This window comes from Salarias fasciatus, chromosome 23 (assembly GCF_902148845.1).
Source record: "Salarias fasciatus chromosome 23, fSalaFa1.1, whole genome shotgun sequence".
NCBI classification, from domain to species: domain Eukaryota; kingdom Metazoa; phylum Chordata; class Actinopteri; order Blenniiformes; family Blenniidae; genus Salarias; species Salarias fasciatus.
In genome coordinates this window covers 3,784,206-3,798,856 of record NC_043766.1, presented here as the reverse complement: position 1 = coordinate 3,798,856, position 14,651 = coordinate 3,784,206, and the positions used below count along the sequence as shown (strand labels likewise).

The window sequence follows — 14,651 nt, the reverse complement described above, 5'->3', positions numbered from 1 at the left end:
TAGTGTAGTTTATATTTTAATACTTAATTTCATTGGGGTTTTTTTTGTCCCTTGAAGACTGCACCATCAACTTTGTTGCATGACTATGATAAGAAAGAGTCACAATAGTACTAATTAAAAGAGACAGACTACTATTATCACCATTATTATTACTATTATTGTCATTATGAGTAAAGGAGGCGCCATGTCGACCGAACGCAGAGCCGTTATTGTAATGCGCATACCAAGCTAGCGAAATGTACTGTTAAGTATCCTGTCCTTAAACCAACCACAGAAGAACAACAGTAGATATTAAATTTGACAATGGCCGAAGTTTTTGATGGCTTCATGACTCAAAGACCCCAAGGAGTTGACTCCGACAGTCACCGGAGGCCCACAAGTGGCATCCTCTATATGCTGCACATTGTAACATTAATGGGGCCCAAACAGAATTAATTCGCAGTGACAACTCATAAAAGGTGATCTAAGTAAAGGTACAAACTTGTAATGAGTTCTTCACACTTAATTAAAGACATAAATAATAGGTCAGTGAGTAGTTAACAGCAGAAAATAAGTCTGCTGAACACATCCGGAGCGTAACTGCCAGACAAGTGCAGCGCCAGAGGCCACGGTTTGTGCGCTGCTTCATCTCCCCCCCTCCCCTCTAGGTTAATCTACTTTGTTGCTTCAGATTGCCCTCCGTGCAGCCTGACAATGCCGTGGCCCCTCGGTTGCCTTGGAACGACAAGAGAAATAGCTGTCATCGCTGCATTTCAATCTCTGAATGCCTCTTGCCTAACCCCCGCCTTTAATCTCATTCCCAATGTCAGCAAATAGCAATCTGCAGAGCTGCTGTGGCCATGGCAGAGGATGGAGGATCGGCGAGCCCGTGCCACGAAGCATTACGGCTCGGCCTGTCAGGGCCCACGGCGGCAGGGAGAGAGAGAGAGAGAGAGAGAGGGAGGGAGAGAGGGGGAGAAGGGAGGAGAGAGAAGGTGTAGGTTACATGTTTTAGAAGCAGGTTGGCAGGAGAGACATAGAAGGGTGCTGGGAGTGAGCGGGGGTCTGGTCAATGGGGTGCAAGAAAGGGGAGAGGGAAAAGGTGAGCGTGGCAGAAGTCCTTGCACAGAAGCCCCTGTGTGTTTTCTGTGTGTGTGTGTGTGTGTGTGTGTGTGTGTGTTTGTTTATGCGTCTGTTTTTTTGTGTTCGCTTGCCGGGGTTGCATTTCCGCGTTTGCGTGCATGAACGCGGCGGATGTCTACTCACTCCTGAGGTCAAACGCTCACTCACAAATGAAATCTAGCAACGTGAGCGCCCCGAAGCCTCAGCTGGGCTCACACGGCAGCTGATCTTGCAAGCCTCAGTGGAGCTGTCTCAACGAGGCAGGGCAGCGAGCGCAGAGCCTGGCGGGGCAGGGAGAGGTGGTGGTGGTGGGGGGGGGGAGGAGGAGGAGGAGGAGGAGGAGGAAGGGAGGGGGTGCGGGCGGGCGGGCGGTCACCTCACGTGAACCGCTGCCAAAACATGCTGGGCTTCTTCTATGTGTGGCAGGAGAGGAGAGAGCCCCCATGCCGGCAGACTGCATCAGCTGAGAAACTAGAAAGCAGCACAGCGAGGTCAGCTGCTCTCTACATAATGAGGGAAGGTCTGGGAGACGGAAAATATAGGAAAATATAGCAAGGGGCGCACACACACACACACACACACACTTGCAAACAGATCCATGCCCCTTTTCAGCTCCGACTCTGAGCGGTAACAAACACGATTAAGTATTGAAACCGCCACATGACCAATTACAAGCAGGATGATGACACAGAAACATTTGCTCGGATCTCATTCATGAAAGTCATGAATTATAGACAGTTTCAATAAACGGCGGGTTTTGCAGAATTCCTTACATCTGGAAAATTTGTAGATTCACATTGAAAGCATTATTTACATGAGAAAATGGGTCTTAGAAGTCAAATCCACAGCCTCACACTGACATACATACGGCATTTTCCTCATAAAAGGCAGCTCCGATGGATCATCCGTGGCTATTGTGCTGTGTGATTTAGTCTTTTGCAGCCGTACATTATAATCCACTGTAGGTGGTATAGTGATGCACGGGGCTTTAGACAAGTTGCCATGTCACCAGACTGCCTCGTAAGCCGGCCTCCCCCCACCCCCTGGGTGGTCTGTGACCTCCTTCCAGCAGCATTATGCGCTCCTGTGTCATCGCCATCGCTGCAACACGACACGCACGCAGAGCGCCAGGGATTGGACCAGAACAGAAAGTCTTTCTGAGCTAAACGGCAACAAAATGAAGGCGAGTTCACACTGGAATCCTTCAGATTCCTCAAGTCTTTTACGTGTTAATGACACCTTTGTTTTTGGAGTCGGCGGGGCCTACTTCAAGTTAGCATCACTTTAGTTCCCTCAACAAATCCGGCTTTATTTTTAAGACAATTGCCGGAGTCAAACGCTAATGCTAAGATAAAGACGAGTCGCCCTGCAGTCACACATCCGGCGCCACTCTCCCCAACATCCGACACGTAATTGGATTTTGATTTGGAAGCTCATCTTTTCAAAAAACTCTTTCTTCGTCCTGCAGAAAATACTTTCAACTGACGAATCTACAAATTGGACTGATTCAAAGTTTTACTCACTGGGGACGGTTCTTACATTTCTGAGGCGGTTTCTTCAGACAGGTGTGTAGTTAAAAGTGGCGCTCCTTGCCTGGCCTGAGATCAAATCCTCGCCTCAAAAATAAACTGGGCGACCAAACGGTGTGAATCACGAACCACGAAGGACATCTGATCACAGCTCACGGAGAACCTGACAATGTCTGTTATTCCTCCGTATTCAACCCAACCTGTCTCAAGAGCAACCGGGAAACTGGACTGTTCCCGACATTAAGGAGGAAGAATTCCAGGACAAACAAGGGTCACGCCTAAAAACAGCACAAAGAACCCAGAAACCTTTCAGGGACTCAGTGGAGCCAAAAAAACCTAAATAAAACATATCAGTGAGTCAAGACGATCGAGGGGATAGTAAACAGTGACACAAAACGCCAGCAGAGCGTGATGGAGGTGACATTCAGGGGTCTCACCTGGTGGGACGCAGGCATCAGGGGGCAACGTGAGGGAGGGGGGGGGGGGGCAGTCAGATACATTTAAAGAAGTATAAAGTGTCCTTGATTACATTTCTGTAGAGACTGACTTATTACTTAAAAACAACGCAAATATTTTCAATTACTTCTGCAAAATGGCGAAGAGAGAATGGCCAGCTGGTTTAGCAGTAAATGCTATCTCACTGCAAAGAAAAAAACAAGAAGGCCCTGGCTGTGACTCTTCTGCTTTCTGTGTACATATTTCATGCTCTCTGAGGCGGCATGGTTTTCTCGGGACACTGTGGCTCCGTCCCGCAGTCCAGACGCACAGACAAGGTGAATGTTGTATGAGTGAGCTCCGTGAGGGACGGGCAAAGCGTCCAGACTCCCAGTTTATTCCGGGTCCACTGGGACAGGCTGCTCACCTCTTACCTCCAACCTCAGGCAAACGGCAGCAAAGACAACAGGTGAACCTTAACAGGTGTGACATGTAAACAACAACGGGACACGGAGTGGATATGTTCATGTCAGGTTTTGAGTCCGGAACTGATTTTGTTATTACAAAATTTACAACCTCAGTGCCCCGGGGTCTCAGTGGGATGTAATAAAACACAGAGTGCTGACGCCGGACCTGAGGCCATGATTCACCGAAGAGGAGCTTGTTTTGGTTCAGTCTACCGTCCGTGATATCCCGGAAAACAACCTCTGGAAGAAAGCCGGCAGACAGCAGACGAGCGGTCGGGAGAGAAGTCATATTTGTCTTTCAACATCGTATGTAGAGCAATTCAAATAAAAAAATGTAAGGTATGATCCCACCGTGCCACCTTGTTTACCAGAACGTCTTATTCATCATATAGGCCCTAAATGAACATTAAAAATGAAGACGACAGTAAAAGCACACCTTCGCACTCTAAAAGGAAGAAGCTATCTGGGGGAGACGGTTGGCCGAAGGCGTTTGGAGATTGTGGAGGCAGAGTGTGGGGTAGGGGGGTGGTGGTGTCTTCTTCTTCTTCTTTTTTTTTTTTTCCGGCAGCAGAAAGGTTTTTCACTCTGACACACATCCCACTTGTTATGACATGTAGAGGCACATCTAAAAGCAAACTCCTAAGAGGTTGCTGAGGGCGACCTCAGTAAAATGCAAATGAGTTCCACCGGAGCATCTTAGACAATGCACAAAGCTGTCGAAAGTGGAAGCCTATTAATACATTAAGTTGCGATGCGCGGCTCATGTTGTGAAGAATTAAGAGGCAGCGCGGCGTGAACCCAAACTTTTCTCCTGACCCAATTACCTCGGCTGCTCCGTTTCGACTCCTCTGGCCTGCAACGTTACTGGAGCTACACTGCCATTTGTATCTCTTCCAAGATTCCTCATGAACTTTTCATGTGAGGTGTCTTATAAATTATGAGGGCTTCTCCAGCTGACATTATGAGGGGCGGGAGGAAAAAAAAAAAAAAAGGCAAAGCCTCGTCCTTTTCTTCTCTGGGCTCTTATCATGAAACAAAGGCTCGCTCAGAAAGCGTCTCCCGACAGCTCGGAGTACAGTATGCCCACATGAATCCCTATCTGTTAATTTCCAATGGCTGTCTCTCCGCCGTCTGATCGCTGCGTTTATGCGGGTGCTCAGAAACCTGTCTGCAAAATCGCTCTATATAAATATTGATTGGACATTAAAGTTTCATATAATTCTTAATTCCATCCAGTGGAGTACTGAAAAGTCCGGATCACGTGGAGGCACGCTCAACTTGTCATTTCACCACTGAAGGCAGGGACGGAAGCAGATTCTCAGAGGCAGAAGGAACTACGCCGCACAAGTATCATCATCACTAATTGTAAATAATGCAGAGCATCTCATCCTTTCAATTATTCAGCTTTATGTCCCGTTTTTGCTTGACAGAAATGTTGCGATGACAAAATATTGTAAGTTCCTCCTCTTGAAGCACAAATGCCAAGGCATCTGTACTGCGGAGCTGAGTAGCTGTGTCTTATTAGATTTCCACAAACACAGTACACCTACGCACAACCTAAGTGGATTAAATATGACGGATGATGACATTTGGAGAAAAGGCTCTTTCAGATTACTCAAATCTAATCTGGAACTCTAAATCAGGACTAATCAGTTGCTTTTCAAAGAAGCTTCAATCATGGCGGGGGGGCGGAGGAGTGGGGAGTTTCTGGCTTGCAAACTGGGTTTCTTGCGAAGAAAAGCCGTTCTTTTATAGAGCATCATTTTCAGGTTTTTTTCCCCCCTCGGAGCTTGAGGAGCATTGAATTTGCTTTACATTTCGTAACAAGAAGAAGAAGAAGAAGAAGAAGAAGAAAAAAAAAGGGAGAAGTCATCAAAGACTTGTCCGGTGTAATTGCCGGATGCTGCAGACGGTAGCGGCGCAGCATCGGGGCGCCGCGATCGCTGCTCCGCCGGGTCCAAATGAAAAAGTTTCCTCGTGACACGGCGGGGCCAGAGTGTAACGTTAATTCATTTCAATTAACCCCCCTGGACCAATGAGAGCCCGCGATGACGGCCTCAGATTGGGAGCTCATCAAAGACAGCCGTGACACCAATAAAACTTCGCTATAGGAAGACAATGATCCCGTCCAGAGATCGCAGCCCCACTTTGATTAATCTTGCTAATTACTCGCCTTAGGGTCTCAGCTACAGCAAGCCCTGTTTCCCCTCCCTGAACCCCCGCCAAAAATAAAATAAAAAGAAAGAAAGAAGGAAAAAAAAAGAAAACTAGACAAGGCTTCCACTGCCGCAGTTAAGATTCTTTGTAATTACAAAAAGTCTCAAAGCTCGGGGACCGACTCTCCCACAGCCCGGGACGTACAGTGAGAAAACACACCACGCTTGGAAGTTAATTTTAACAGCAGTGCTGCAGCTGCCGCCGCCGCCGCCGCCGCCCGGCCACTGCCTGCGCATTAATTCAGCGGGGGAGGAAGCCCGCTCTGTGGATTCGTGGAGTGGCGCGTGCCGGCGCTTGAACTTCCCTCCTAATGAGTCCCAGCAGTCACCTCGGTCGCCGGGGCCCCCTGCCCTCGCCCTCTCTCCCCACGCCTCCTGGTTAATTCAGCCGTCGCCTTGCTTAACCACAGGATGACCCCTCCCCTCCCGTCCCACCGTCCACTCCCGCTCCTGCGACAGCCAGGCAGCCAGCCGCTGTCGGGCGGGGACGCACACGCTATCCCTAACTTGCTCTGGCTAACCTCAGCTCACATATGACCCATTTCTCAACTCGCCGTGTCCTCGCTCTACCAGCCCCGGAGCCAGCCAGCCTTATAGCGGACGAGCGGCGCATGCATGCATGGTATAGCAGCACATGGGAGGGTCATGCCAGGTCTGCATCGCCCTAAAAAATTAGGCCAACGAGGACATTCCGCTGCAAAAAAATAAAAAAAAAATGAAATAAACTAACACGGGGGGAAAAACGACTCCACTTTGCTTAAGCCAGCAGATCCATTTGACCTATGTCTAATGTGAACCAATTAAGGTCTTTACATCAGCGCGCACCCAACGTGCAGCAGAATATCCCTTAATACCGGTTAAATACATGTCCCTGCAGCTATAATACACCTACACATGCTATCATAGTGTGCCGGGTGATTATGCGCCGATATAAAGCCTGCTCCAGAGTCCCGCTGAATGTATTGAAAGAGGTATCTAATGGGCATGGGAACTAATTCCAGGGCAAAGGGGATTAAAGGCTGGAGAAGAGAGAGCAGCAGAGGGATGGCACTCGCTGGCAGCCGAAGGTGCAGAGGGCGGAAAAGCAGAAAGGAAACAGAAACGCACAGAATCCCTTGCCTTACTGAATCCTATTTTGCCAAATAGTATTAAAATTGCTATTTTGTTTAATCCTGGCAGTTATTTTTTCTTCCCCCCCCCCCCCCCCCCCCCCCCTTCCAACAGGAAGCAAAATTGAATTTCAAGCGCTTCTCAGACAAACGCGGTGAAAAGACGGACGGTCAGACGGGAGTCTGATTAAATCTGTGTTTGAAGCCTTCTGAGCACCTCTCATTCACATTAATCTCTCGCCCCATGCTATCCTTGGATTTTCAGACTCTACCTTGAGGACTGCTGCCTCAGACCTGTACGTGCATCATGGGAATGGTGAGGGATCTGCACACGTGTGCGGTGGTGGTGCGGCTCCTCACTCTGGATCTTGAAAAACATAAATCGAAAAATCGCATTTTGGTCCTCGTTATTCTGCATTGAAGCTGGCATTTTGAAAATCCACCGTAAAATTGGATGCTATAGTAATATATATTCAGCCCCTCCAGGGTGTCGGTGCCTTATTCATCGTATTATTTCAGTCAACAAAAAATCACGGCTTTGTGTTAACTTCTGCAAAATGTTGCAAGTCAAAGTCAAAATGTATGATTTATAAGATCTGCCAACCTGAGTCGGTCCAGCAGAAACAGCAGCAGATTCAGTTCTCCTCTTTCAACGGGTTAAATTGAGCGTTTCCCAATAAAATCTTGAATAATAATGTGAACCACTGATGCATCTGTGAGCCACATCCTGCTTCAGCGTGCAACGAGGCATTTCACCGTCAGACCTGAGTGAAAACATCTTCCGGTGCTTCACGGTGAATTAGTGAGTTTGGACAGAGGAACTCATCACAGTGCTGCTCAGAGTTTGTTTCCTCTTCCAATGTTCACATTAACAGCATCACTGCAGTCACAGCGTCACGACGTGTACTAATGCAGAGTAACTGAGTCTAGCTGGTGTGCATGTTGGAGAAAAGCTCATGATCATGTTCATGAAGAGCACTGAGCGTCCCTGGTTGCACATCTTTGACTGTCTGAAGTTTGCATGTTCTTACTGTGCATGTGAATGTTTCTGCCCAGACCGTCCCGTTTCCTCTCTCCGTCCAAAATAATGCTGTAATTTACTGTAAAGTTGTGCACCGTGTGTTTTATATATTTTATATTTTATCTGGCAGAGCTGGCTGGTTAGCAGGATTATTCATAACACACTGGACTGTTTCATTCATAAGAGCTTTTTGTCCAGAAAAACAGACTTTTTCTATTTTAAATGCCATCATCTTAACAACAGGCAGAAGTACTTGTTATCATATATACGACTCAGTAGATTTAGGCTGCATTCTAGTATTCTGCATTAGAAACATGAAGCAAACAAGTTTTTCTTGGCCCAGTTTGTTTTTCATCTGTTAAACATTTTAAAAAATTAATCAAAATGTGCAAACGGAGAGCTGATTGGCTACTTCACTCCTGTGGAAGATTAATGAACGTTCACAGCAGTGTTGCAACAAAAGAAGGATTATTTAACCTATCAAAAAAAAAAAGAGGGCAGAAAAACCTCGTGATATAAAAGACTGTGTGACGGACTGATGATTTCCACGCTGCCTTCGCCGTCGGTTGGCTGGGTTTGGCTCCAGTGCCCAAAGACAAGACAGAAGATCGATCAGCGGGGGAAAAAAAAACAAAATCACTAAAATAAAGTCTGCTTTTCTGTGTTCATTCAGTTCAACTGTAACTGAATCTGTCAGGCATATTGACTGTTTTAACCGAGAAGCTGCTTTTGCAGAAATTGTTGGAATTATCTACTGAACATCTGTGCTAAAATTTGTTAAGATCATTATTTAATGCCGAATAAATCTTGACACTTAAATTACTCTCACCATTTCATTCATCAACAGAAATGTTTACGTTTGATATAAAAGCACAGAAATGACTCAGTGCGTGTGTGAAAGGCCCGAAAACGTACCGAGAAGACGGATTTAGATTCCCCTGAATCATATGTACCTGCACCTCATCCACAAGCCTCGAGCCATTTTCCAAAAACCATGTTCCTGTGATACCGAGCTAATTTAGTGGGGCACTGGGTTGGCTAATCTAAGAAACTTTAAGCCAGTTTGATTCTATTAACCCACTATCCTACATTATTTTAGCCAGCAATTAAGCCTGGCTGCAGAAAGTTTTGTACTAGAAGCAGCAGTTTTAGGTTCTTTCTTCAAAAGTCACAGAGGAGTCGCTTCGACTCGCTTCTCTGAGTGTTTTCTTTAAATGTCACCATGAAAGGCGACAAAGTGGGCACTCCTAATGACTTTCCCCTGTCCACCATGAGAAGCACCAGAGGGAGAGCCGTGTGTGTGTCTGCAAAGTTGTAGTAACACGTGAACCCATCAGTGAGTCCCGGTCTAAATGTAGACACTTTCCCTGCAAGTGCCAGAAAGCCATTATTGTAAAGTGACTCTTGTCATGCCAGGGACACTTGAAACAGAGGAAACAGGTCCATTCAGAGCAGAAACAACTATTTGTCTTCAGCTGAGGACCGGGGAAGGGTCCGCACAGCGTGTTCCGTCACGTAAAACGCAAAGTTAAAACACAACATGAGCAGCTGATCAGATGTGTGTGTGCGACGTAAACTTAAAAGAGAAACCCTGAAATTTTTAACTGACCAGACGGTTAAAGGACGTTAGAGTAGATTCTGTTTTGTGATTCAGGCTATTGGTTCCTCTGGAAGCATTACTCACTCCCATTCAGATCAAGTCTTTGCTTCACAGACTTCTCATCGGCAGCGCATATGATAATTATGTATGAGTGTGTGTGAGTGTGTGTGTGTTGCTGAAGGCTAAATGAGAAAATGTGATCACCGCTGAAATGTTGACAATACTGTATGCTTTCAATATGAAAAGGGAATTATGTCTCTATTCATGTGCTTTACAATGGAATATGCTTTCACCGTGGGGAAAGTCTGGCTGATTAGCTAAAGTCGCTGTAACAAAAATAATGTAACACTACTCTCAGACAAAGATTTTAACATTAATTGTCATTTTATTTAAGCACATTTAGCTTTTTTCGCCCTATAAAGTAATGTTTTTGTTAGGTGAACAGTTAATAATTGATGTAAATTCACCTGGGTTTGCAAAAACAAAAGCATTTTTGGCATTATCTAGAAGCTAAACTTACAAATAGGATTAATTACTACTGCATGTGAGACATATCTCAGTGGATAAACAACACTTTTTGTATTATGGTTGTTAACCCACATTTATAGGTTTTTCTCACTTTATGGTCACACTGGCAGCACAGATCAGGTGTGCAGCGGTCTGATGCCAATAATCAGCCACACTGGCTAAAAATAAGCATAATTTCTGAAGACAAAGTTAAACAGACATGCTGACAATATTTAATCTATCATGCAATGTGTTTTTCTTTTAACTCCCTTTAAACAGTCATAAAACTCTCACCTGTTCACACTAATTTTAATTAATTCATGAACCTGAACACTAATCTCCTCGTCTCACAGTTCCAGGTTACTTCACTGATACCCATAACCATATTTCAGAGAGAGAGAATGGGCGTCCAGACTGCTGATCATAATAATAAAATAACACCCCTCTCAGAGTTGACGAAAGTCTCTGACATTGAAACTTTTTAAAAACATTTAAGGTGAAGATCAAAAGAAAAACACTTGTAAATAATAAGACATGCAAAACGTGCACTGTGCTTGTTAACGCTGACAAAAGCAGCAGGAACAAAACAGTTTCTCACTTGGTTCAATAGTTTGGGACTATGAGCCTCTGGCAGGAGGGAAGAGGCTGAGTTCTGCCTGTGAACAGCGAGAATATCAGCATAACCAGCCATCAATGGAGCGATAAGGCCCATCGCGTGACAGTTCATGTTCTATAAGTCAAAACAGTCATAAAAAGGATGGGGTTACTGAACAGAGTAAAAGTCCAGGACCAAATCCTTCAGTTCCCGCCACAACAAGATCCTGAATTGACTGGAGGAGCCCAGCTGGACTGAGGTGAAGGTTTGAACCCTGGGCGTTCAGAGGCTTGAATTCACCCAACGTCCTGAGAATAGCTAAAGAATTTCTTCCTGCCTCGTCCTACATGTCGGCCTTCCGCTGGCATGTTTTAGTAATGGCATCATTTAAGAGAGGGGTCCCAAACCGGCGGTCCGCAGACCGGCACCGGTCCCTGGATCCTTTGTTAGCGGATCGAAAAGAATAAAACAGCTTCAATTTGAAAATGTGCCGCAGACCAGTGATTTAATACACCTTACAATTGTTTCTATAAATCACTGGAACATTGAACTTTATGAGCAATTTAATTAACTGACCCCAAAGTGTCTCTGTCAGCTCCTGTAAATATTATTTCAACAATGGAAAAATCAGGCTGTGGCATAAAGAGAGGCACCGGTGTTCAAGGCCTTTTTAAAATCTTGTCAGGATTTTTTTTTTTTTTTTATCTAACCAAACAGTTTTTACACCTAAAACTAACCAAAGAGTTTCCATACAGCGACCTAACAAAGAGGTTTTTACTGATGAAATCCTTTTTACAACTAAAGCAAAAATGAAGAATTTTATGCAACTAAGCCTTGAGTCTGTGAGTGTTGTTACATGACTGTTAGATCCAATATATCTTAAAGTAATTCGATATTAATACCAAGGAGTTCCGTGTCTCAAAGCTCACCACGGTTTAGAAAATTTGGAAGTGAAACATTAACTATGAAGCGATGTGACAGAGAGGGATGAGCTATTTTACCCCGGCGTCTTACCGAAGTACTCCTCGGACGGAGGGTTGTCCATGTCATGCATGATCTTCTTGGTCAGGAGCTCCAGCTCGTCTTCAGGACGGGCCACGCCAGCGCCGCCCTGCAAACACAGAGACGAGCACAATGAGGAACGCCGCTGCCGCTCGGTCGTTCGTCTTCAGGCTGATGATTATTATTGCCGGCGATCTGCGCTCCGGCAAACTTACAGACTAACAAAAACATGCGAGGCTTCGGCTCCGAGCTTTGCAAAAGACTTGACTTAAATAAATCAGGACGAAGCTCAGGCTCAAGGTCAAACACAACACAGTCCATGTAATTAGCATGCGGCGGACGGTCCTCAGTCTGCCTTTCTCCTCTGAGATATCTGACCCTGGGCTCAAGCCCCGGTGGTGTGCGGCCCAGAAGGTTATGTGTTTCCTTCTGTGGAATACAAGAGTGTGGAGAAAAAACTTTGACCCTGACTAATCCTTGCATTTGGGAGGAGGAGTGGGGGGGAGAGAAATGATAGACGGAGGAGAAAAAAGAGGCAAACATTAGAAGGAAAGCTGTTTTTAAGTCGGGAGCATTTGGGTGAAGGGTCGGGAGATCGTCATTTAGTCATACTCTGAGCACAAAAAGACTGGAGGTGAAAGCAGCGCTGGGGTCTAATCTGTAAAAGCGTCTGCAGGGATGACATAACTCTGTGAAGATGCCACTTCCTTCCTTCTTCTGTGAGCCTGCCCTCCTCCTTATCATGCAGCCGCTGACATCTGCCTGCTGCGTGTCTGTATGGGGCTGACGTCTTGAGCCTGACATTTTCTGCCAATCATCCAGAGCGCCCCCCCCCCCCCCAACCACCAAAATACCCCCATACCGCAGGTGTGTGTGTGTCCTTTCCAGACACCCCCAGGGTCCAAACTGGGCTCGCTTCGCGCTGTGCGGCCGAACTCTTTCAGAAATCGGTGACACCGCCACGACCTTCCCTAGATCTGCCGGCCGCACGAATCTTTACAGTAAATTTGATTTTCAATATCGTGACACCAGCCGGGATCTGAGCTGACCTTTGAGCTGCTCCTAATTGTGACATTTGGGAGCCGGGCGAGCGTTCGCCAAGGCTCTGGTTTGGTGCTAATTTATCCACGGTTTACTGGGTCGCATAAAGGAATCGGATTCGTCAATGAAAGATTTAGATTAAAGAAAACAACATTTTCTTTTTATATTCAGACAGAATGTCTAATTACTGCTCCCGTTGCACAATTCCTTTATTTTTATTGACTTGTTTTGTAAAGATTTAACCTGCGTATACCTTAGGTTCAATAAGGACTATATGCACTCATTTAATTCATGTTTATCTCTTATGTGTGCCGTTTGTTTCTGTCCACCGACACTTCGTTTTCACAGAGATTTGGTGTCAAGTTATCTGGAATGCTGGCAAAAATAAACAGGCTGTGTATTTATAATCACTGACAAAAATGAGAATAAAGGTCACAAGAAGGCGTGCATCAAAAAGCTGACATGCAAAAATATAACTTTATTCCACCTGGAGATACCGAGTCCGTTCTGAGAAACACTGTTGGGTTTAGTTCTGGGTTCTTCTTTTTCTTTGTAGCTATTTTTAAATAAAATGATTTGTTGCTTATTAACCAGGGGTGCGAATACTGGAAGTGCTTCGTGGTCTGACTTTCTGTAAAAGAGCCACCGTCTTTCTGTCCCACAACCTTATTTTGCTCTTGCGGTTCCCTAAGCGGTGTCTGACGTGGTCATGTGACTTTCCACAGTCCAATAAACTGGCGACAATTCGGCCACTTCACCTCTGTTATTTACTACCGACGCTTTCCACCGGAGACGGAACTTTCTCACCGGGCGGCGGTGGACGCCTGCTGCACACTCAAACACTGTGGACTGATTCTCTGCAGCTGGGTATGGAGGGGAGTCTTGGTAGTATTTGGGTTTTCTTTTACTCTTTTTTTTTTTGAGACTGTTGTTTAAGATGTAAATGATGGTCTGCTTCTTCAGAATTTTTGTATGTGAAATAACATTCCATGTAGAAAGGGGATGCTTCAGGCCTTCAGTCGCCACAGGTTGGAGGCCTAAAAAACAAGAATAAATCAATAATAAGGCAGGAGCAGGATTATATATGAGGCCCTTTGGGGGGTTTAGAGAAGAGGCCATAAGCCACTATTGGCCTGAAACAGTATAAACGATAGAGTGAGACTTTCCCTGATGTTCTGGGGTTACATTTCTCTAATGTGACCATCACTGTCACAGTAACAGAAATACACAACACTGATGTTTTTCAACAGCTCATTCATGGATGTTTGAATCGAGAGAAGCCGACAGTCTGCGGTGTTAATTTCCAGAGAAGGGGAGAAGCGCTGAGCTCTGCTCGCTGCCCGCAATGCATCAAAGAGCGCCCAAACTTTACGATGCGTGACCGCGGCTCGGCCTCGGCGCGCTGATAATGGAAGTCCAAACAGTGGGCCTCATTAACTCCGAGGGATCGACACGTTCGACGGCGTGCAAATCTCCCCGCGGCGCCCAGGAACTCCGGAGATCCCCCGGCATCTCGCGCCCTCCTCGGACACTCCCCGGCGTCATGTGACCGCCGGGATTAAAGAGGGGATCAAAGGCGGCGGCTGGATAGCGGCCACTTTGAATCCCTCGCTTTTATTGAGTGGAGTAACGGTCAAAGGTGCCACGGATAGGCTTGGCCGGGGTTGTGCACAGTATTAAACAAACGGAACGCGCTGAACGGCCGCGCAGCCCTCAAAGAGGGGCCCGTGTTGTGCTCTTCCCGCTCATTATACCTGTGTTGTTAGCTGGAGACAGCGAAGCAGACAATTTAACACTGTTAATCTCAGCTGCACATCAAAAGCACATTGGAGAGGAAAGGAAATGCTGCTATTACCAGAAACAGACTTTTGAGTTTAAGCTTCATTTATATCTTATCCACTCTTTGACACCCCGCAGCAATGCACTGCCAGAGAGTTTAAAGCACCTTGTTAGGGAGTCTTTTGTGACAGCGCGGAATAATTTTTCACTTGAATAAGAGAAAGAAATTGCTTCCCTGCATGCTTTATG

General features: G+C 45.9%; 1 protein-coding gene across 3 annotated transcripts in view; it reads right to left on the bottom strand.

The window, feature by feature from the left end:
* lpp (LIM domain containing preferred translocation partner in lipoma) overlaps positions 1–14,651 on the bottom strand; it is a 168,461-nt gene that overhangs the window by 32,395 nt on the left and 121,415 nt on the right. For all 3 annotated transcript variants that reach the window (XM_030083324.1, XM_030083325.1, XM_030083326.1), the window contains one exon: positions 11,595–11,691. In XM_030083324.1, coding sequence (XP_029939184.1) covers positions 11,595–11,691 — 97 coding nt within the window. The remainder of the gene's footprint in view (positions 1–11,594; positions 11,692–14,651) is intronic.